A 22,443-nucleotide genomic window follows, 5' to 3' on the forward strand; every position below is an offset into this window, starting at 1 on the left:
CCTCAGCACCATATAGAAATAAATAAGTAAAATAAAGGTATTGTGTCCAACAGAAAAATAAATATTTTTTAAAAAAGAATGTCTAATTTGGTATCAATAGTATCTGTTCAAGGGGCAGTTCTTTCCATCAAGTAGGTCATATGTCCCACTTGTAAATACTAATATTAGTAGTATAGTCCCACATAATGAGGGAATCCTCTGTTCATGATGGATAGATTATTGGTGGGGACTTCTAAGAGAGACATTTGAGCTGGTCCTTGAAGGATAAGAAGAATTTTTCCAAGTGGAAAAAAAGAGGAGGCAGCAATTGAGGCAAAGGTTCAAGAGGCATGAAATGCCCAGGAAACACAAAATTGTCCTGTGTCATTGAGAAATGGGCATATGGGAGATGTTGGAGAGAAAGAAGAGAAAATCAGGGTGTGAAGGGCCTTTTGAATGCAGTGCTTAGGAATTTGGACTTTACCCTGAGGGCAGTAATGACTAACAATTATATAGTGTTCAGAAAATATTAACTAATCATCTGAGCAGTGGTATATATACTACTAAAAGGTCCTCATAGAAGAAAGAGGCATGATGTACATAGCTTTCAGGGAACTTCTGCAGTAATGTAGCTGTATTAAAAGTAGGATAGAATAGGGATAAAAGAAGCTCTTTAAGAAGATATTTCAGGGCTGGGGCTGGGGCTCAGCGGTAGTGTGCTTGCCTGGCATGTGTGAGGCACTGGGTTCGATTCTCAGCACCACATATAAATAAATATATAACAACTAAAAAATATTTTTAAAAAATGAAGAAGATGATATTTCAAAATTAGAAGCAAGAAGACTTAGTAACCTGTTTGGTTTTGTTCTCCCTAAGTATTGAGCCAATTGCCTATAAGGGAATTTGTCCAAGTTATAAGTAATTTGTTTGAGAAAATCTAAAGGAAAGTTATTTAACTCTAATTTTCCCATTCCTGTTTTTTTTTTTTTTCCTGATTTAATGGCCACATAAAGGATAGATGTGGTGATTGTAGCCCTACTCACTAATTAGTTTCTGAAGCATTGGTCAGGCATCTGTGTACAGTTTTTTTCTGGGTTTACTGAGGCAGGGCCTTGGCTCCGGTTTGATCAGTGATGTAAGTACTCAGGAGTACCACGTGGTGGCAATGGCGTTGCTGCAGATGTTGGCAACAAAGCAGTCTCGAGACAGCAGTAGAAACCTTTGTGAAACTGGAAATGCATTTTCTATCATAAAAACCTCCTGAAAACTATGAACTCAGTGTAGCAGGAAAAAGAAGATGGCTTGTTTTTAGTAGAGGGCAAACTCATTTTCAAGGATCAGAAGAAGAGGAAAGAAACAGAGGGTGGAACAGTCTGTGTTTACACTCTCCCAGGTTGCCAACAACCATCAATGTTCTTTTGAAAAGTGATGAAGAAGTGTATATTTTGGAAAACTCCTTATGTACCTAAATTCTTTGCTTATCAAATACCTTAGACTTCACAGATTGCTTCTTGAAATGGAGCAATAAACAACAGGAGCTTCATAAGCAAAGAGAATCCATTATCTTGAATTGAAAACAGTTAATTGTCCTTCAGGTTTTCTTAGGACTCTTTTTGTTAGATGCTTTTTTCTAACAGCACATTCTAAAATGAACTACAGGTATCCTGTACCAGTTTAGAATCATGAGGGCCACATCCCCAAAATTAGGACAGGGCTTGGCTCAGTAGTTGTTGAATGAACTGAACAAATAGCTAAATTAAAGAATTTACCTTTTCATTAGAAACTAAAAAGTCAAAAGAATCCCAGAAAAGGAAGAGTCTCATAAGCTAATAATGTAGGCAGGATTATTGATAGTATTTTGTAAAATACCATAAGAAATATTCAACATTATATCAGTTTTTTAAAAAATCAAGATTTTTGTGGGGACTAATTTTAAAGTCTTATGAATTTCATAATATCAAAACTTAGAAACAGCAGTGTGAAATGTTATCAGATTTGTGCTAATTTTAAATATCAATAGTGCTTAAGTACCTAAATTATTTTTTCACTTCCTACCTTTATTTTATTTTATATTTTTGCTTTTTGTGGTGTTAGGGATTATACCCAAGGCCTCACACATGGCTAGACAAATGTTCTACCATTGAGCTGTACCCCCCAGTGATAACCAGCTACAAAAAGACATCACAATAAAGCAAGTCTATTTGTGAGAATTGGAGGGTGTTTTTTTTTCCCCTTCTAACATCATTTTGAAATAATTTCAAGGACATTAATTTGCATAAATATGGTTGAAATAAAAGGTGTTCAGCCCGAACTTATAATTCCATACTAGGTGATTTCACTTCCCATGTTAAAATTAATTGGTGTGACATATTTTTGTTTTATGGCAAGTTTTTCAAAATGTATAATTTTCTTGGTGTCCTTTCTTGTTTTTGCAGCAGAGGGATACCATGCAAGATAACCTGATAAAGCTCCAGCAGGAAATGGCTCAACTGGAAGCAGTGCTAGAACAGCATGGGAGCCAGTCTTCTGACAACTCCCCTTCCCTGGTAGCTGACTCTTGTGCCCCTGAGGATCTGCCAGATCTGGAACAAAACCTATCAGGTGAAGGTCTGTAATATCAGCCAAGTGCCAGTACCTTTATTTTTTGTTTTTAATATTTATTTTTTAGTTGTAGTTGGACACAATACCTTTATTTTATTTATTTATTTATATGCGGTGCTGAGGTTAGAACCCAGGGCCTCACATGTGCTAGGCAAGCGTTCTGCTGAGCCACAACCCCAGTCCAAGTGCCAGTATCTTTTTTTTTATTATTATTATTTACTTATTTATTTAGTTTTAATTTGAGGTAGACACAATATCTTTATTTTATTTCTAATGTGGTGCTGAGGATTGAACCTAGAGCCTCAGGTATGCTAGGCAAGCGCTCTACCACTGAGCCACAAACCCAGCACCTGAGTGCCAGTATCTTTCTTTCTTTCTTTCTTTCTTTCTTTCTTTCTTTCTTTCTTTCTTTCTTTCTTTCTTTATTTTAGTTTTCAGCGGGCACAACATCTTTGTTTGTATATGGTGCTGAGGATCGAACCCGGGCTGCATGCATGCCAGGCGAGCGTGCTACCGCTTGAGCCACCTCCCTGAGTGCCAGTATCTTAAGCACTGTCCTAAGCCTATCTCCTTCTGAAAAGTAGGCCTAATTCCAAAGCTTTATGACTTTTGCTCGCCTCCTGTTTACTGAGTCACTCTAAGGATAATCTGGGAGCCTTGGTTCTAGTCCCTGTTCCAACTTATGTGCCATTTAGAGGGACCTAAGACATTTATTCATGTCCATGTCTGAGAACCTATAAGTACCTACAGGCTATGAAGAGCCTGTAGGAGACTGACAGTATAGTTCTTGCTCTTGGAAGCTTAGTGTAATTGTGGAAATTTGCAAAAGGTAACCCCATAATATCAGAAAGCTATTGGGGGCTCAGACAAACTCTTTATAGCACTTTGTCAGAATACAAAGACATAGTTAATGTGCTTTCTGATTTATAAGAAGAGACCTCCTCTACTTCAGATAGGAGCAGGTTTTTGGTTTTCTGGATTTTTGAGGATGTTTTAGCTTTTTTTTTTTTTTTTTTTGAGGCAAGCTTTTAAATAGGGACAAACATTGACACAGAGAAGAAAGACTTGTTAGGGGATCCACATAGGGATCTTGGTGTTTAAGGACAGGCAAGGATGGTGAGCCCTCCCAAAGTACTCTTTTTTTTTTTTTTTTTTTTTTTAATATTTATTTTTTAGTTATCAGCAGACACAGCATCTTTGTTTTGTATGTGGTGCTGAGGATCGAACCCGGGCCGCACGCATGCCAGGCGAGCGCGCTACTGCTTGAGCCACATCCCCAGCCCCCAAAGTACTCTTCACAGCTATTTCAGAGACCCCCTAGCTGACTTAGTGTTGAAGTCCTTTCTCCAGTATTCCTTTCCACAGTCCTACTAGGGGCCTGACGGCTTTCTTTAGAGTCTTTCTAGGAATTCAACTCTATATAAAACAGTGTTCTTGGTCCACAAGTATGCCTTGCAGTATTTTTATGTTCAGAAAGAAACAGTAACTCATGCATGGAAGCTAGAAACTCTGTTGCTATGGCAGTGCTTCAAAATGTATTTTCCTTAAATGCTTTCTTTGTAACTGCATCTTCATTTAATTCTCCTAGATAATGAAGCTCAGAGTCCCATTCCTAGTAGAGTTCTTTTCTGTAGGGTACTCTCACAGTCTTCATTCTGAACACAGACTGGACTTTCAGTTCTAATGCCCAAGATATGAAATGTTATTGTCTGGCTTTGAATATCTGTGTAAATATACTATCTTGTCTTTGGCATATATGTGTGTTCATCTTTTTTTCTGAAGATCTGCAGAAAAAAATGTTTCTTTGTGAAACAAAAATATTTCTTTGTGGCTTCACTTGGAAAACTTTTTAAATTTTTTTATTTTTTATAGTTGTAGACGAACAGATGCCTTTATTTATTTTTTTATGTGGTACTGAGGATCGAACCCAGTGCCTTACACATGCTAGGCATGAACTTTGCTACTGAGCCATAGCCCCAGCCCTGGAAAATATTTTGTGTATCTCCTTGCTATCAACTCATGAAAATTAAAAGAGAATATCAAGAAAAATTTAAAAAGAATTTCTAGGCTTCTTCCTTGAGAATTCTGAATTAGTTGGGTGAGCCTTTTCCTCAAGATGATATGGGTCTAACTGAAACTCAAATTTCGTAACCTGGGAAAAAGACTTGATTACCTTCTGCTGTACTCATGACTTTTAAGTAGATTTTTTATTTTAAAATAATTTTGGATAAGTTGCAGAAAAGTTGTAATGATAGTGCAGTGTTCCTGCATATTCCTTACCCAATTTTAGCTCCTCCCTAATATTAGCTTATATTCCCATTGTATTTTTTGTCAAGTAGTAGATTATTATCTCTGTGTGTGTGTGTGTGTGTGCGCGCGCGCGCGCGCACGCATGCATGCTTATGTGTGTGTCTAGGAATTGAATCAATAGGTTTTCCACTGAGCTACATCCCCAACAATTTTTTTGTTTGTTTGTTTTATTTTGTTCCTTTTTCCCAGGGTCTCACATATACTAAACAAGTGCTCAACCATTGAACTACATCCTCAGCTTAACTCCCCAGCCTTTTTTAATTTTATTTTTTAAATTTTTTGTTTTGAGATAGTGTCTCACTAAATTGTCCAGGCTAACCCTGAACATGTAGTCCTCCTGCCTCAGCCTCTGAGTCACTTGGATTATAAGTGTGTGCCACCATGTCTAGCAAGATCTGGTTTATTTGTTGTTAGTACTAGGAATGGAACCCAGGGACCCTTAAGCACTGAGCCACATCCTCAGTTCTTTTATTTTTTATTTTGAGACAGGGTCTTGGCAGGTTGCTGAAGGTCTTTCTGAGTTGCTGAGGCTGGCCTCAAACTTTCGATCCTACTGCCTCAGCCTCCCAAGTTGCTGCAATTGTTGGTGTGTACCATCATGCTGGCCCAATAGTCTTAAAGATTATAAACCAACCAGGGTTTTTACATCAATGTTCTCCTATTCAGCATAGGCCTTCCTACTATTTACAAAGGGTTATTTCCAATAATATTTGAGTATTATTTTTTACCAGGTACTTTTATTTCCTTCCTGGATTTCCTATCATTCAAACCATAAATGTTAACATTTGTAAGAATATGACCCATTACAGTGCAAGATATGCCTGAACTTTTCTGTCCTACAATATATTTCATTCCTGGAAGCAACTGTTAAGAATTTCTAGGCTGGGCTCGGGATGTGGCTCAAGCGGTAGCGCGCTCGCCTGGCATGCGTGCGGCCCGGGTTCAATCCTCAGCACCACATACCAACAAAGATGTTGTGTCCACCGAGAACTAAAAAATAAATATTAAAAATAAAATTCTCTCTCCTCTCTCTCTCTCTCTCTCTCTCTCTCTCTCTCTCTCTCTCTCTCTCTCTCTCTCTTTCTCTCTCTCTCAAAAAAAAAAAAAATTAAAAAAAAAAAGAATTTCTAGGCTTCTTAGCCAGGCATGGTGGTGCCTGCTTGTAATCCCAGCAGCTTGGGAGGCAGAGACAGGAGGATCATATGAGTTCAAAGCAACTTAGTAAGACTCTATGTCTAAATACAATATTTAAAAAGGGCTGGAGATGTAGCTTAGTGGTTAAGTACCCCAGAGTTTAATCCCTAGCACCAAAAAGAAAAAAAAGAATTTCTAGGCTTCTTCCTTGAGAATTCTGAATTAGTTGGTGGATTGGTTAGGTACTTTTTTTTAAAGTTTGTTTTGTTTTGTTTTGTTGGTAGCAGAGATTGAACATAGAGGTGCTTAACCACTGAGCCACATCCTCTGCCCTTTTTATTTTTGAGACAGGGTTTCACTGAGTTACTGAGGCTGGCTTTGAACTTGCATGTAACACCATGCCCGGATGGGTTAGTTACTTTTTAAAGCCAAATTTCATTATGGGCTGTATATTTTCTATTTTACTATTTATTTTTAATATTTTTAGTTGTAGATGGACATGATACCTTTATTTTATTTTATTTATTTATTTTTATGTGATGCTGAGAATTGAACCCAGATTGAACTCCCACATGCTAGGCAAGCTCTCAATAAGTTACTGAGCCTCACTATCTCAAAACAGAAAATTATTCTCAATAAGTTACGTGTAGGGGCTCAGAGGTAGAGCGCTCGCCTAGCATGCGTGAGGCACTGGATTCAATCCTCAGAACCACATAAAATAAAATATATTTAAAATAATAATAATGTTATTTGTACAATGCTTAGTACAAAGTGGACAGTCAATAAATTTATTAAATGTTCAATCCAGCCCAAATTCCCTACCCAAAAAGAATGTAACATATTAAGATCCCAGATGAGAGAATGATTTAAGGGAGTTTCAGAGCCAGGCCTATAATTCCAGCTGCTCAGGAGGTTGAGACAGAAGGATCTCAACTTACTTGATAACTTACTAAGACCCTGTCTTGAAATTAAAAAAAAATTAAAAGAGTCCAGGCATGTTGGCACACACCTATAATCTCAGTAACTCCGCAAGACCTTCAGCAATTTAGTGAAACCCTTAACAACTTTGCCAGCTGTCTCAAAATAAAAACAGGACTAGGGATGTTGCTCAGTGGTAAAGTGTGCCTGGGTTTAATCCCCAATACCACAAAAAAAGGGGTTGAAATTTCTACACAATCCTGGAACCTGACCTCTGGATCCATACATTTATACTTTCTTAAAGTCAACAAATAGTTCATGATATCACAAGGTGTGGATTTGGCATACTGTTCAGAGAATGAAATAGAATTAAGGAAAAAGGAGAGCAGAAAAGTTTTGCTTTTCAAAACTTTTTGTTTGTTTGTTTTTTAGACTGTTAAGTTATTGACTCCTGACTCTGGTTAGCTTAAGGTAAATGTTTTGGTGATTTGTTTTGTTTTGTTTTGTTTTGGCAATGCTGTGGGTTGAACCCAGGACCTGGTGCATGCTACACTGAACTAAATCCCTTTTTATATTTCTTTTGAGACAGGGTTCCACTAAATGTCTATGGCTAGCCTCAAACTTGCAATCCTCATACCTCAGACTCCTTTGTTGCCTGGATTAAAGATTTGTGCCACTGCACTTGGTTCCAAGTGGCTTTTTAGTAGCTGTGTTTATATGTGAAGCTTCCCCTTTCCTTCCTTTCCTTTTTTTCCCTTTCTTTTTCACCTTCACAATGGTTTGATTCTTTAGAAGCTGCACAATTTCCTTTATCAATTATCACTCTGTATTGGAAAGATAAATGACACCTATATTTATGGTTAGTTTATGGTTAGGACCTACTTATTTTCAGCAGCTGGTGGCTTTACGCAGAGTTCTTGTGTTCCTAGAAACTTACAGTTCCAGAAAAGATGAGCATAAAAGAAACTATGAATAATGCATTTGAAGATTAACTCAGAAAATCAATGATTATCCCCCCTAGCAGTGTCTTAAAAAAGCAGTTTAATTAATAAAACCTTTTGTTTAAATTTTTTTGCCTCTATTTATGAATTTTAGCTTTTCTATTTAAAAGCTCAACATTAATTACAATGATCAGTGACTTTTTAAAGGATAAACACTTTATTTTTTTTGAACTGGGGATTGAATCCAGGGGCACTGTACCACTGAGCTACCTCCCCAGCCCTTTTTTATTTTTTATTTTGAGACAGGGTTTCACTAAGTTGGTTAGGGCTTCTCTAAGCTGCTGAGGCTGGCCTTAAGCTTGCAATCCTCCTGCCTCAGCCTCCTGAGTCACTAGGATTACAGGTGTGCACCACCACTCTTCTCTTTAAATAGTTATGCCTTTAAGCCACAATAATATATTTGGAGGAGTTAATAAGTAAAATGTACTAAAATGCCAGAACTTTGCCTTAGGTCTGTTATGTTTTTTCCCTTCTTATGCCATTTCATTAGTTCCTTATGTCACTTCAAAGTTCCTTATCCACTAGTACCTTTTTGTTTGTTTGTTTTATTGGTTTTTTTTCTTTGGGGGGGGGTAGTATTTTTTTGCACTGAGGATTGCAGCCAGGGACACTCTACCACTGAGCTACATCCTCAGCCCTTTTTAAATTTTGTGATAGAGTCTCTCACTAAGTTAGTTGCCCAGGCAGCCTCAGACTTTCAGTCCTCCTGCTTCAGCCTCCTGGGTTGCTGGGATTATAGGCATGCTCCACTGTACCCAGCTAGCATCTTGTGTTGTATATTTAAGTGTTTATTTTTTCAGCTTGTTTGTTTGAGGAGTTGGTTTTTGTTCTGTTGTTTTAGTAAATTAAAATGTGAAGCAAAATGTGACCTGCTTCTTCTTACTTATCTTCATCTGACTCCTCCAACACATGCAAAAAAGCTGAAACCCCCATCTCACTCAGACTTGATGTACAGGCAGTGGGGAAGGAAAAGGAAATGTGCTTTGCGCTTTCTCATGCTTTTTATGTCCTGAGGGGTTTGGGTATAATTTAGTTTGCTGCAGAGATAAAAATACACGTATTCCTATTTTCTGATCATTTAGATCCAAAAAATAGAAATACATGTTTTTTCTAGCCTTGACTCAGCGGAGTGTTTTTAGTTATTGAATTGTATTCTTTTTTGTTATCATTTTTATTTACTCACTCATTTGTTCAATCAAACAGGGTGTCGTTGCCAGTCACAGTGGTGCATGCCTGTAATTTCAGCAGCAGCTCCAGAGGCTGAGGCAGGAAGATTAGGAGTTCAAAGCCAGCCTCAGTAACATAGCAAGGCCTAACCAACTTAGTGAGACCCTGTCTCGAAATAAAGAATAGGGCTGGGGGTATAGCTCAGTTGGTAGAGTGCTTGCCTCACATTCACAAGGCCCTGGGTTCAATCCCTAGCACCACAGAAAAATAAAGTAAAATAACAAGTAAAAAAGGGCTGGGATTGTGGCTGAGTGGTTAAGTTCCCCTGGGTTCAATCTCTGGTACCAAAAGAAAAGAAACAGAGTCGAGTAATTAGGATTACAGACCTGACCACCATATCTGACTTCATTTTTATTTTTTAATTATTTAGTTCCATTTGGTGCTAACACCTGTCTTGTATCACTTATACCTGTAAAATTCTGTCCAATATTTAAGAACAAATTGGAGCACAAATTGGAGAACAAATTGGGCGAGGTGGTACTCAACTTGTAATTCTACTGACTTGAGAAACTTGAGGCAAGAGGGTTGCAAGTTCAAGGCCATCTTGGGCAATTTAGAGAGTCTGTCTCAAAATAAAAATTAAAAGAGCTGAGGATGTAGCTCAATAGTAGAGTCCCCTAGTTTTCATCTGCCAACCTGGAGTAGACAATACATCCAATTTGATATTCACAGATTGCTGCTTTTACTTTTTTTTTTTTTAAATTGCAGTACTGAGAATTGAATCCCGAGATGCTCTACCACTAAGCTACCTTCCCAGCCCTTTTTATTTTTATTGGTACTAGGAATTGAACCAGAGGTCAATTCCCACTGAGCCTCATCCCTAGCCCTTTTTTTGTATTTTATTTAGAGACAGGGTCTCACTGAGTTGCTTAAGGCTTGTAATTTACTGAGACTGGCTTTGAACACGTGATCCTGCCTCAACCTCCCAAGCAACTGGGATTACAGGAGTGTGCCACTGTGCCTAGATCCTTTTTATTTTTTGAGACAATCTCAGTAAATTGCCTGGGTTGGCCTCAAATTTACAAGCTTCCTGAATTGCTGGAATTTCTGAACCACCACACCTAGTACAGATCACTGCTTTTAAAAAATAAATATCCTGCTGGATGTGGTGTGTGTACCTGTAATCCCAGCACCTTGGGAGGCTAAAGCAGGAGGATTGCAAGGTTAAGGCCAGCCTCAGCAACTTTGGCTCTAAGCAACTTAGCGAGACCCTATCTCAAAATAAAAAAAGGGCTGAGGATGTGTGGCTCAGTGATTAACTGCCCCTGGGTTCGATCCCTGGTACCAAAAAAAAATTTTTTTTAAATATATATCCTCTGGCTGATGTTGTGCCTCAGTGGTAGAATGCTTGCCTTAGTATGCATGAGGTATTGGGTTCGATCCTCAGCACCACATAAAAATAAAATATTGTGTCCACCTAAAACTAGGGAATAAAATATTGTTTTAAAAAATATATATTTTTTAATATTTCTATACACACACACACACACATATATATATATATATGTATATATATATATATCCTAAATTATACCCATCAGGACAAAGAATTAAAGTAGATTTCTTTGTTTTCTCGTTCCATTTAAACAGTGTTAACGTCACAGAAAAGTAATGAATATCCTGTAAGTCTGAATACTAAAAAGCTTTCTCCTGACAAGTTCTGGGTATCTCCAAATAGATCCATTAGTAAAAACAAAGAATTGGAAATAAAAAGGTAAGAAATGTCAAGTTGTGGTCTTGAAGTAACATATGTATGCACTGCACTCTTATTGTTAATTTTCCCCCTACTCTGCAGGTTTTTCCTTTTTCTTTTCTTGTAGAAAGGCATTTATAACCTCTCATTTTGCTCTTTAACACTTCCTTTTTTTAACTGTATATAGGCTTTTAGGACCTATACAATGCATAAGCTACACATGAGAATTGTACAGTTATTTGAAGGTCAGAGTACACTATGGTAGAACTAAAACCTAGACTGGTCTGGTGGCACATCTGTAATCTCGCTATTTGGGAGGCTAAGGCAGAAAGATTACAAGTTTGAGGTCAGTCTGGACAATTTAGCAAGACCCTGTCTCAAAATAAAAAAGACTGGGGATATTGCTTTGTGATTGGAGCACCCTGTGTTCAATGCCTAGCACTACAAAATCAAAAAATTAAATAGAATAGAACTAAAACCTGAGCAAGCCTGCAGGATGATGGTAGACTTCCCCAAGACATCCCTTTCTCTGATTGAAATGTTTGCCTTTCTAGAAAAAAATTGCCTGTTGATTTACCTCAGGAATTATTTAGAGTATTATTAAAGGATGTATGTTCAAAACATTGTTTATATATGACTGTATAGCACTTTATATTTTAAAAAATACTCAAGCCATTAGGGTCACATATCTCACCACTCCAGAAAGTATAAAGAATTCATATTTATTAAATCCCTACCGTGTGCCTTCGTGTATATGTTTCTTACTTAACTTTGGGAATGGTGCTAGGTTGTCAATAATCTAACCACATCCTATTTTCTAAATCCTTTGAGCTTAACTGAGGTCCTGGGAATTAAACTTAGTAGTGCTTTACCACTGAGGTACATCCCCAGTCTTTTGTTTTGAAGCCAGGTCTCACTAAGTTGCCGAGGGCCTTACCAAGTTGCCTCAAACTTGCAGTCTTCCTGCCTCAGCCTTCTGCGTTGTTAGGATTATAGGCATGCACAATCACTCCTGGCTTCTAACCAAGGATATATTTTTGAAGCTAGTGATTGTGATAGATAATGAAAAGATCTGGTTTCTTTAGGCATGAAAGCCATGTTTAGGAGTAATGTCCACATTGTCCTGCTTTAACCATTTGAGCTAACTGTCCACTTAATATTCAGATTAAATAGAGACTTTTATCATAGACCCTACACATAATTGAACTTCCTCCCTCTACTAGACAACTAGTAATTCAGTTATTGCTCATCTTCTGTCCACAGGGTTTGACTTTAATGCCTAACTCATAGTAAGAAGCCAGTAATTAAATGTTCAAGTAATTAATGTCTGAGCCCTTTAAACCTATTGATAATTATTTTTTCAAAGTCCTAAACACCTGAAAGAGTAGAGGAACTGCTTATGGTTGCATATTCTAACAATATTTAATGGTTGGCTTTTTTCTTTTTGGGGCAGGGGGGCAATGCTGAGATTGAACCCAGAGCCTCATACATGTTAGACAAGCTCTCTACTACAGAGCTACATCCCTGTCCATTATAAATGACTTTTGTTTTTGGACATTGAAAAGGCAAGGCATAAGGATGATTCTGTAAATTCTGCCCAAAGTAGGTAGAAAGAATAAGTATACAGATGTCAACATTAATCAAATTTCTATCTTCGTAAAAGGTCTGATTCTAATATATTCGTGTGGACTCAAGTAGAATACTATATAGAATTTGAGTGAGTGGTGGTGTATAATTTGGTAAAAATTACTGATGTGCTTTTCAACAGCTAGGAGATATATTGCCTTAGAGTAACCCCTCAGAGGAGATGTCATATGTCAGCCATGGCATGTTGGCAGGCAGCATGAATCCAGACTTCTAGGAGGTCATGTGAGCTTTTTTACTAGTCATTCCTTATTTCTCTGACAGTGAACTGTTTCACTTATGCTTTAGCTGCCTGGGAATTATGATCAGTCCTTTCAGAGTTGGTGGTGATGGTTTTCTTCTTTCATCTATCTTTCCAGGTCTTCTCCCACTTCTAAATCCCAGTTGGTAGATAATAGGTGGTCTGCACATAGTCACACTACGAGTCTTCAAAACAGAAACTGTCCCTCTCAAGAGGATCTCATTAAGATTGTTGATGTGGAAGAGCAAGAACTGAAAAAGTCTGAGCCACCTGATTTAATGGAACAATCTTACTTGCCAAGGCAAGATCTAGGTAATATTTCAGATATTCTAATAGAAAAAACACTTTATTTTATTTTAATCCTATATAAAGGTATTCTGGTTAATCAGGAATATAGTCATAAGCCAGGCACAGTGGTACAACTTCAGATATACTAACCTATCATGGATGCTTCTGTTATACTGAAGCCTAATTTTGAAAAATAGCTTGAGTTAACACTTGAATTACTCCAAGTTTACTTGAAAATTATTGTATTTTTTTAATCTGTTTATATTGGTTTAAGTAACAGTTTTAAGAATGAAGGAGTCAAGTATACTCTAAATATTTTACTTCAACTATTAGATAAAAGTTCTAAGGCCCTAGAGTAAAGTTTTACACCTGTTCTTTATTGAAAAGAAAACGGAATCCCAATGCAACCTCTTATTTATGAATTAATGAATACAAATAACCATATATTTTATACTTTATAAATCTCTTTTAATGGATAGTATCTTGGATGGCTTTTAAATCAAAGTTTTAATCAGTAATGAAAGTTTTTAATTAATCCTCAAAAACACATTATCATCAAAGGCTTTACGTGGCATCAAATGTGGCATTTGGCCAGGTTCATTAGGGTCAATTTTAAGAATCTCAGACCTTTTATTTATCTGCTTACTTTCTGACAGAATGACACTTTTTGAAATGTTTCAAGGATGGTGTCTACTGTTTCTAATTTGGTAGTGCTTTCTGTTGATTTATTAAATAGAAAATGTAATGGTATCATTGTAAGTGCAAGAAGGAAAATGGAGTCTTTCTCATATTTTCAACCTCCTTCTCCTTCCTTATAAAAGTACTGTATGTTCATTGTCCACAATTTGGACAATATAGGAAATAAAAAATGAGGGATATTAAAATTACCTGTGTTCCTATCCATTAACAATGAAACATTGCTTTTTTTTTTTAGTTACTTTATGTAAAATTTTAATTTTAAAATATAGTCAAGAGGAGGGATATAATTGGTATATTCCCCATTGGTAGATGCTTGCCTTGCATGCACAAGGCCCTGAATTCAATCCCCAGGACCACAAAATAAGTAAAGAAAAAAAAGCAAGGTACAGCCGTATAGGCCTACAGTTCCAACTACTTGGGGGATCACTTGAGCCCATGAGTTTGAGGCCAGCCTGAGCAATGTACAATCAAAAAATAATAATAAAATCGAATCAAGATAAATAATATCTTTGCTATCATCTTTAATATATTAGAAACATTTCTTCATTTTATTGAACATCAGCATTTGTATTCAAACTGTAATAAGGGAAGAGTAACTCCTTTGAAATAAATGTATCACAATTTATTTAATCTCATATTGGACATGAGATCATTTCTAAAATTAAACTATTATATAAACAGTGTTGCAGTGAACATCCCTATGACTAAACCTTTGCGTATATCTCTTATTTCCTTAGGATGCATTTCTAAAATTAGAATTGTTGACTGAAAGTGTGAACACATGTTAAAACTTTAGCTACATAATGACATATTGTTAAGCCACTGCACTTCCACCAACAATGTATCTGTGTATATTGTACCTGTTTCTGCTCTTAACCTAACTTCACCTTTAATCTTAGCCAACACTGAAATCTTGTAATTCAAGATTCATTGTCTTATAAATTAAATTTCTCTGGTTCCTTTCAGAGGGAACCCCTTACCTGGAATCTGGAATCAGCCTCTTCTCTAAGGATCCTGATTCTGATCCCCCTGAAGACAAAGACCCAGAGGCAGTTCATGTTTGCAATGTACCAGCTTCAACCTCTGCATTGAAATTATGCCAATTTCAAGTTGGACAATCTGCCAACAGTCCAGCTGTTGCTCACACTACTAGTACTGCTGGGTATAACGCACGGGAAGAAAGTATGAGCAGGGAGAAGCCAGAATTCACATCTCCAACAGAAAGGACCAAGCAGAGAATATCCATGGTGGTATCGGGCTTGACCCCCAAAGAACTTGTGAGTGTATCTATATGTATCTCTGTAATGACTAAAATTTAATAACATGCTACAAATAGTTTTACATAGTTTAAATAGTTATGTATAGTTTTATATAGGTACTAGCAATGAATAACCTATAGGAAGAAATTTATGCAATAAGCAGAATTATATGTGATTTAATTTTCACTCCTAATTTCTGAAAATTTGCACTAAAGCTCAGGTATGGGATTTCTCATATATTTACTTGTGAAAAAGAATTATTAAATATTAGCAGAAAAGTCATGCTTTCGAATATGATATAAAACTTTAGAATTAGAATTTTCTTTTTACTTAATAATTCAAGTAGGTATGGCTCTGCTCTCTGAGAGGCATTCTTGTTTTTCCCCCCTCAGTTTGAACTTACTAACATGTTTCTGCTTAACAATGGTGTTTTTTCTGTGTGTGTTTGTCTTTATCCTGGCTTCTAAGACAGCTATTCAGTAGCCTGCCCTGTCATTTCTGCCCTATAACAACCTTTGCTATTAGAATTTTGGCATCTCCTTGGACCCCTTGTGCCAGAAATGGGAATTGTTTCACATTGTAGAAATACCCACTAACATATTAAGACCCTTGAAATCTTGTTTGTTCTTAATTAGGCTTCTTGTAGATTTTAGGCATCCTGGGAAATTTACTTTACCTGTAATTGGCATTGGTATTACTTCATAATAAAATAATGAGTGAATTTCTTTAAGATAAGACTGGTGTGATAGTACATGATTCTAATCCCAACAACTCAGGAGGCTGAGGCAGGAGAATTGTGAGTTCAAAGCCAGCCTAGCAATTTAGCAAAGCCCTAAGCAACTTAGCAAGACCCTGTCCTAAAATAAAATTTTTTTATAAAAGCTGGGGATGTGGCTCAGTGGATTCAATCCCCAGTTCCAAAAAAAGAAGACAAGATAACATATCAGACTATCAATTGGATTCAATAGTTGGTGCCATGAACTGCACACAGAGAGGCAACCAATTCATTCTGAAGTATCTTTCATAATATATCCTTCTTAGGATAAGAACCATTTCTCATCCTAACTTCTCCATGGATAGTGACTCAGAATAACATTCTTTGGTCTGATGGTCTAAAGGGCAAAGAAGCAACCCGTGTGTGCCCTGATAGATACAATATTTAAGTGCAAGATGGCAGCTGTTGATGTTCTCACTTCACAGCAATTGGCTCTGAAAATTCTTATGGTATATCTGATTAAATGGCTCTTGATCACTTGTCCACACATTGAGAATTCCCATATATCCATTGAAAATTAGCATTCCTTATTCCTTTGTTTTGAGAGTTTAGGTTTTCAGAGATGCCTAAAATGATCTAATCTTTTTTGCCATGGGCAATTCTAAACTGCAGATTAAACTATAGTGGCTTGGGTACATGCTGTTTTTAAACAAGCAAAGAGGAAAACTTCGAGCTCTTTTCAGACTTGCTGAAGTGTGATAAATTTATGATGAAAGCTACTGACTGTATTACACATGATTAATTCTGAAGCCTGTATTAAGATGATCTTTACAGCAGTTGCTCTTCTAACTGAACACTGTTTCAAGGCTGAGGTTTCAGCAATTAATCAGTTCAGAATTGCTAATGATCCTGGCAGAGGGCAGTGGCAAAAGGAGGAGGATGTCATTAGCTTCTCTAGTCTGCCTTTTTTCAGTGCCTCATGGCAGTATGGAGTTGAGGCAGCATGAAAGAAAGATGGCCTGACCTCCATTACAATATTATACAGCACATAAATATTGGAGTGGGTGGTGATGGCTAGTAAATGATGGCCCTTGGTAAACAAAGTTATTTGCCATACAGTAGCTACCAATTATGTCAGCTGTGCTCATAATGGTTCTGCTTAATTTCTTTCACTGCCTATTGATTTTTATTTGGTTAATAGATAATAGCTAAAGGACTCTAGATTTCTTTTGCAAAGAATGAGTCTCTTTGAATCCTCCTTAGAGAGAATTGATAGTTTTTGCACTGACCTTTAGAAACATCTTCACTAAGTGTTTTTTAACTATCAGAGAATCGACTCTTGTTTTTTAGCCACATTTATCTGTAGCATAACTTTCTGTAGAGGTTAGTTACCTCTCAGTTTATAAAGTGAAAGCTAGATTATAGATAGATCTAAATAATAATAAATCTAAAGTATAGTTGAAAAGAAATTGTATTAGGGAATCAAATGATATCTGCTATTAATGATAAAATTTATATTATTTGAATTTTTGGTTTAATTCCATGTCTGCTAACACTGTTACATTATATTAGAATGTTTTGCTCTAGTTTGTACATAATTTTTATTAGATTATTCATTTTTGAGACTTCAAGCATGTTAAGATTTAAAAAATGTACCTTTTCTGAGAAAAATGGAGATTTAGAGCTAACATAATTAATACTTAATTCATGTACTAGATGTAATTTATTATAATACAGCATTTGATTTGATTTCAGATGCTTGTACACAAGTTTGCCAAAAAACACCATATCATTTTAAGTAATCTAATTACTGAAGAGACTACTCACGTCGTTATGAAAACAGGTATACCAAGAACCAACTATCTTCCTTCCTTCCTTCCTTTCTTCCTTCTTTCCTTCTTTCCTTTCTTACTTTTTGAGATAGGGTCTCACCAAGTTGCTGAGGCTGGCCTAGAACTTTCAATTCTGCTGTCCCAGGCTTCTAAGTAGATGGAATTATAGATGTGCACAACTGCACTGTCCTAAGAACCTTTATAGAATGTGTTGCATCTGCTGCATAAACCACATGAAGAAATAAGAGCCAGATCTTGGGCTGGGGATGTGGCTCAAGCGGTAGTGCGCTCGCCTGGCATGCGTGCGGCCCGGGTTCGATCCTCAGCACCACATACAAACAAAGATGTTGTGTCTGCCAAAAACTAAAAAAAAAATAAATATTTAAAAATATTTTCTCTCTCTCTCTCTCTCTCTCTCTCTCTCTCTCAAAAAAAAAAAAAAAAAATGAGCCAGATCATGGTAGCACACACTTGTAATCCCAGCTACTTGGGTGACTGAGGCAGGAGGATGACAAGTTCAAGCCCAACCAGGGCAATGTAAGTGAGACTATGTCTAAAAATAAAAGAGCTGGGCTATAACTCTGTGGTAAAGTGTACCTGGATTCAGTCCCAAGAATCAGGGTATTAAAAAAGAAGAAAAACTTCAAACCAGGTATAGTGGTACATGCCTGCAATCCTAGCACTTGGGAGGCTGAGGCAAGAGGATCACAAATTCAAGGGTACTAAAAGCAACATAACAAGACCCTGTCCCAAAAATAAATTGTAGGGGTTGGGGTTGTAGCTCAGTGGCAGAGCACTTGCTTAGCATGTGTGAGGCATTGGTTCAATCCTCAGCACCACATAAAAAATAAATTTAATAAATGATAAAAGATACTGTGAGGGCTGGGGATATAATTCAGTTAGTAGAGCACTTTCCTCACATCACAAGGCCCTAGGTTCTAATCCCCAGCACCACAAAAAAAAAAAGAAAAGAAAAAAGATATTGTGTGTCCCTCTACAACTAAAAAAAAAAATATTTAAAAATAAATAGATAAAATATATCTCAGAAGTAGAGTACCCTTGGGTTTGATCACCAGAACAACAACCAAAAAGAAAAAAAGACTTCAAAAATAGTGAAGAATTCTGTGAGGGAGAACGGCCTGCTGTGTTTAGCATCTAGTTAAATACATTTCTCTTGTTTAAAACTAAATGGCATTTTCTTGGTTTTTTAGTTCTTCAAAAGGGTCTTTGAAACACTAGGAAATAAATAGAAGTGATTTTTCAGTTACTGCTTTCAGAAATACTTATGTAGGGAAGAAAAAAAGCTATGAAGAGACTGTATTTTTCTGTCCCTCTCAGAGGAGTACAAGGCGGGTAGGATTCCCCAGGTAGAAGTTATGTGGGTGAAAATTTGTCATGTTGACATTTCAAAATTAGGGTTTCAACAATGTTTTCTTCTCCTTTCACATATTACCATCCAGTAAAGTAGATCTTTTCCATCTGCATCAATCACCACTGCTGACGTGGATAATTCCTTGAACACAATAGTGGAGCTCTTGAGCTAGCCTTGGCATCTAGAAGATGGGACAGACATTTCCTCTAGTCTTTCCTATCTTTTTCTTCGGGCTTCCAAAGATCCACATCTGCTGGTGATAATTAGTGATGCTTCCAGCCTCGGATGCTATCTCCTGGGATGTGGGAACCATCAATCCAGATTGATCTTGAGAGCAGGAACTGGGCTCTTTCTCTTCTTAGGTGTAACTTCCTGACTTTGTTTTCTTCTTGTAATCCTTCATATGCTTTTCATTTTGCAGATGCTGAGTTTGTGTGTGAACGGACACTGAAATATTTTCTCGGAATTGCAGGAGGAAAATGGGTAGTTAGCTATTTCTGTAAGTATAATACAGCTTCTCCCCCCATTCCTTTAACACCTCAGAATTGCATTTTTACAACTAACGTCTTAACACCTGAGGTTTTTGCTGATGCTGTGTCTGAATTACCAGAAAGGTCTTTATTGGTAACACAAAACTAGCCTTATCTTTAATGCATATTGCTTTGTTCAGTTAAGCTGGTGATGTTGGGAAATAGATTTATTTCATAACTAATAGGACCTAATCTGCTTCTAGCAATGTTTGCATATGAACTGAGAATTTATTTAATAGTAGGCAGAATTCCATGTGCAGCAGGTACTTTTACAATGTTTAAATTAAGCATCAACTGTGTCTCCAGGAGGAAATTTCTACCATAAGCCTCATTAAAGAACTATGGCTTCAGAGAGAACCTTCTTCCCATGCTCTTTTGTGAATTGCTCAACTCTCCACCTTCACATAAAAGATTGTGTTCTTCTGCTCTATGTAACCTGTTTTTTTCTGTGATCTTTTAAGGGGTGACCCAGTCTATTAAAGAAAGAAAGATCCTAGATGAGGTACGTATTTGATATTACAAACTAATCAAGAGACATTTGATATCATTGAGTCACACAGTTAAGAAAAATTTATCTGCTTCCTTCCATGAGTGTAGCACTTTCCATAAATTTTCCTTGACAGTGGAGATCATCAGGAGTGATATAGAAACCTGTGAGGTGATGCATCCCAGCTACTCATAAGGCTGAGGCAAGAGGATTTCAAGTTCAAGGCCAGCTGGGCACTTTAGCAAGACTGTCTCAAAATAAAAAATAAAATGGTCTGGGCATATAGCTCAGTAGTAGAGCACTTGCCTAGCATATGTGAGACTAGATTCAATCCAGTACCACAAAAAGAGAGAGAGAGATCTAGAACAGACCAAGAAATTCTGTGTTCTCATTCATTTATTCTAGATTTCAAAAGAAATAATCATCTCTTTGAGGGAAAGGGAAAGGAATTTATAAAACAAAGAAAAGATTCATAAGGACAAGGTTGGGATAGATCTTACATGTGTACATAAACTAATTCTTCACCATTGTTAAAGAAAAAGACTTTGTATTAATATGCAAATGTGTCTCCTTAGAAATCAGATTTCTTCAAAGAGATGTTGCTCTTGATGATACTGAGAACAGTGAGAGGTAAATAAGATAAAGTGTAGGAGGAGGAATAATTTTAGAACAGCCAAGAACTGCTGGTGACAATAGATCAGGCAAAATAAAATTAGCAAAAGCAGTTTTAAAATATTATGTGTTATTCAGTATATTCATAATTAATTGACATTTTTGTTGGTTTTAACATTCATTCAGTAACTATTAACTGGGAGCCTACTATGTGCCAAGCACTAGGAATACAATAATAAACAAAACCCATCAATTCTGTGCTGTTATATATTTATGTTCTGTTGAGGGAAGATACTCACTAAGATGAATTTAAGATACCAGGCAAGGTGGCACACACCTGTAATTCCAGTTTCTAGTGGGGGGGGGGCTGAGGCAGGAAGAGCACAAGTTCAAAGCCAAACTCAACAACTTAGCAAGATCCTGTTGTAAAATAAAAGAATAAAAAGGCTTGTGGATGTAGTTCAATTGTATATCACCCTGGATTTAATCCCCAGTACTCGAGGTAGGGGCAGTGGGACACAAGAAATGCTTTGAAGGGCTGGGGATGTGGCTCAAGTGGTAGCGCGCTCCCCTGGCATGCCCAGGGTGTTGGGTTCGATCCTCAGCACCACGTAAAAATAAAATAAAGATGTTGTATCCACCGAAAACTAAAAAATAAATATAAAAAAAAAGAAAGAAAGAAATGCTTTGAAGAACAACAGACTAGCAATCAGCTGGGGATAGGGTCATGGAAGCCCTTTCTGAAAAGATTGAGCTGAGACCTAAATGAAAAGAAAGAATTGTTAGTGGCACAGCGGCACACACCTATAATCCCAGCAGCCCAGGAGGCTAAGGCAGAAGGATTGTAGTTCAAAGCCAGCCTCAGCAAAAGCAAGCCACTAAGCAACTCAGTGAGACCCTATCTCTACATAATACAAAGTAGGGTTGGGGATGTGGCTTAGTGGTCAAGTACTCCAGAGTTCAATCCTCGGTATCCCCCAAAAAGAATTATTTTTGAAAAAATGTAGAGGACAACTGTTATAGGCAGAGGAACAGAAAATGTTAAAGGTCTTGAGGTAAGAATGAGCTGGGTTTACTAAAGAAAAATACACCATGGTTTGGGGAGGTAGCTCTGTGGTAGAGCACTTACCTAGTAGCATGTATAAGGCCTTACCTAGCATATATAAGGCCCTGAGTTTAATCCCCAGCACAGACAGAAAGAAAGAAAGACCAGTGTAGCTGGAGAGTAATAATTGGTGAATTACGTGTACAGGGCAGAGATTGGACAAGGGCCAGATCAGGTAAGTTTAGGTATAAGCCATGGTAAGGAATTTTATTCTTAGAATAACGAGAAGGTAAGAAAAGGTAGGTTTGGGGGCTGGAGATGTGGCTCAAGTGGTAGCGTGCTCGCCTGGCATGCATGCGGCCCAGGTTCGATCCTCAGACACCACATACAAACAAAGATGTTGTGTCTGCCGAAAAACTAAAAAATAAATATTAAAAAAAAAGAAAAGGTAGGTTTGGAATATATATAAAGCTAGGATCTGCTAATGGATTAAATTTAGAGGATGAAGTAAAGAGAAAGCAAAGAGGTAATTCTTGGGTTTGGGACCTAAACAACTGAGTGAATGTTAGTATTATTATAGTTGAAAAGACATGAGGGAGGAGCCCATTGGGAAGAGGGAGGACAGGAGTGGGATCAAGAATTCTTTTAGATGAGTAGATTTTTGAGATTTATACAAGACATCTGGAGAGAATGGTTAAATAAGCAGTTAGACACATTGTAAGAAGCTCAGGGGTGCAATCAGGACTATAAACATGGCAGTTATCTTTAAATAAATGGCAAATTCATCACTAGACTCTTCTTATTCAAGTGACTAGGAAATGTTAGGTGTTCTTTCCCCTAGTAATAGCCTGTGATT

The 22,443-nt window shown here is 37.1% G+C and overlaps 1 protein-coding gene across 5 annotated transcripts in view; it reads left to right on the forward strand.

Annotated features, from left to right (window-relative positions):
• Brca1 (BRCA1 DNA repair associated) overlaps positions 1-22,443 on the forward strand; it is a 68,985-nt gene that overhangs the window by 35,479 nt on the left and 11,063 nt on the right. For 4 of the 5 annotated variants that reach the window (XM_078040995.1, XM_078040996.1, XM_078040998.1 and 1 more), the window contains exons 12-18: positions 2,415-2,586; positions 10,761-10,884; positions 12,867-13,060; positions 14,702-15,012; positions 17,465-17,552; positions 19,335-19,412; positions 19,905-19,945. In XM_078040995.1, the coding sequence (XP_077897121.1) occupies positions 2,415-2,586; positions 10,761-10,884; positions 12,867-13,060; positions 14,702-15,012; positions 17,465-17,552; positions 19,335-19,412; positions 19,905-19,945 (1,008 nt within the window). The remainder of the gene's footprint in view (positions 1-2,414; positions 2,587-10,760; positions 10,885-12,866; positions 13,061-14,701; positions 15,013-17,464; positions 17,553-19,334; positions 19,413-19,904; positions 19,946-22,443) is intronic. The other variant, XM_078040997.1, reaches the window with a different exon arrangement.

This window comes from Ictidomys tridecemlineatus, chromosome 3 (genome assembly GCF_052094955.1).
Source record: "Ictidomys tridecemlineatus isolate mIctTri1 chromosome 3, mIctTri1.hap1, whole genome shotgun sequence".
Classification (NCBI taxonomy): domain Eukaryota; kingdom Metazoa; phylum Chordata; class Mammalia; order Rodentia; family Sciuridae; genus Ictidomys; species Ictidomys tridecemlineatus.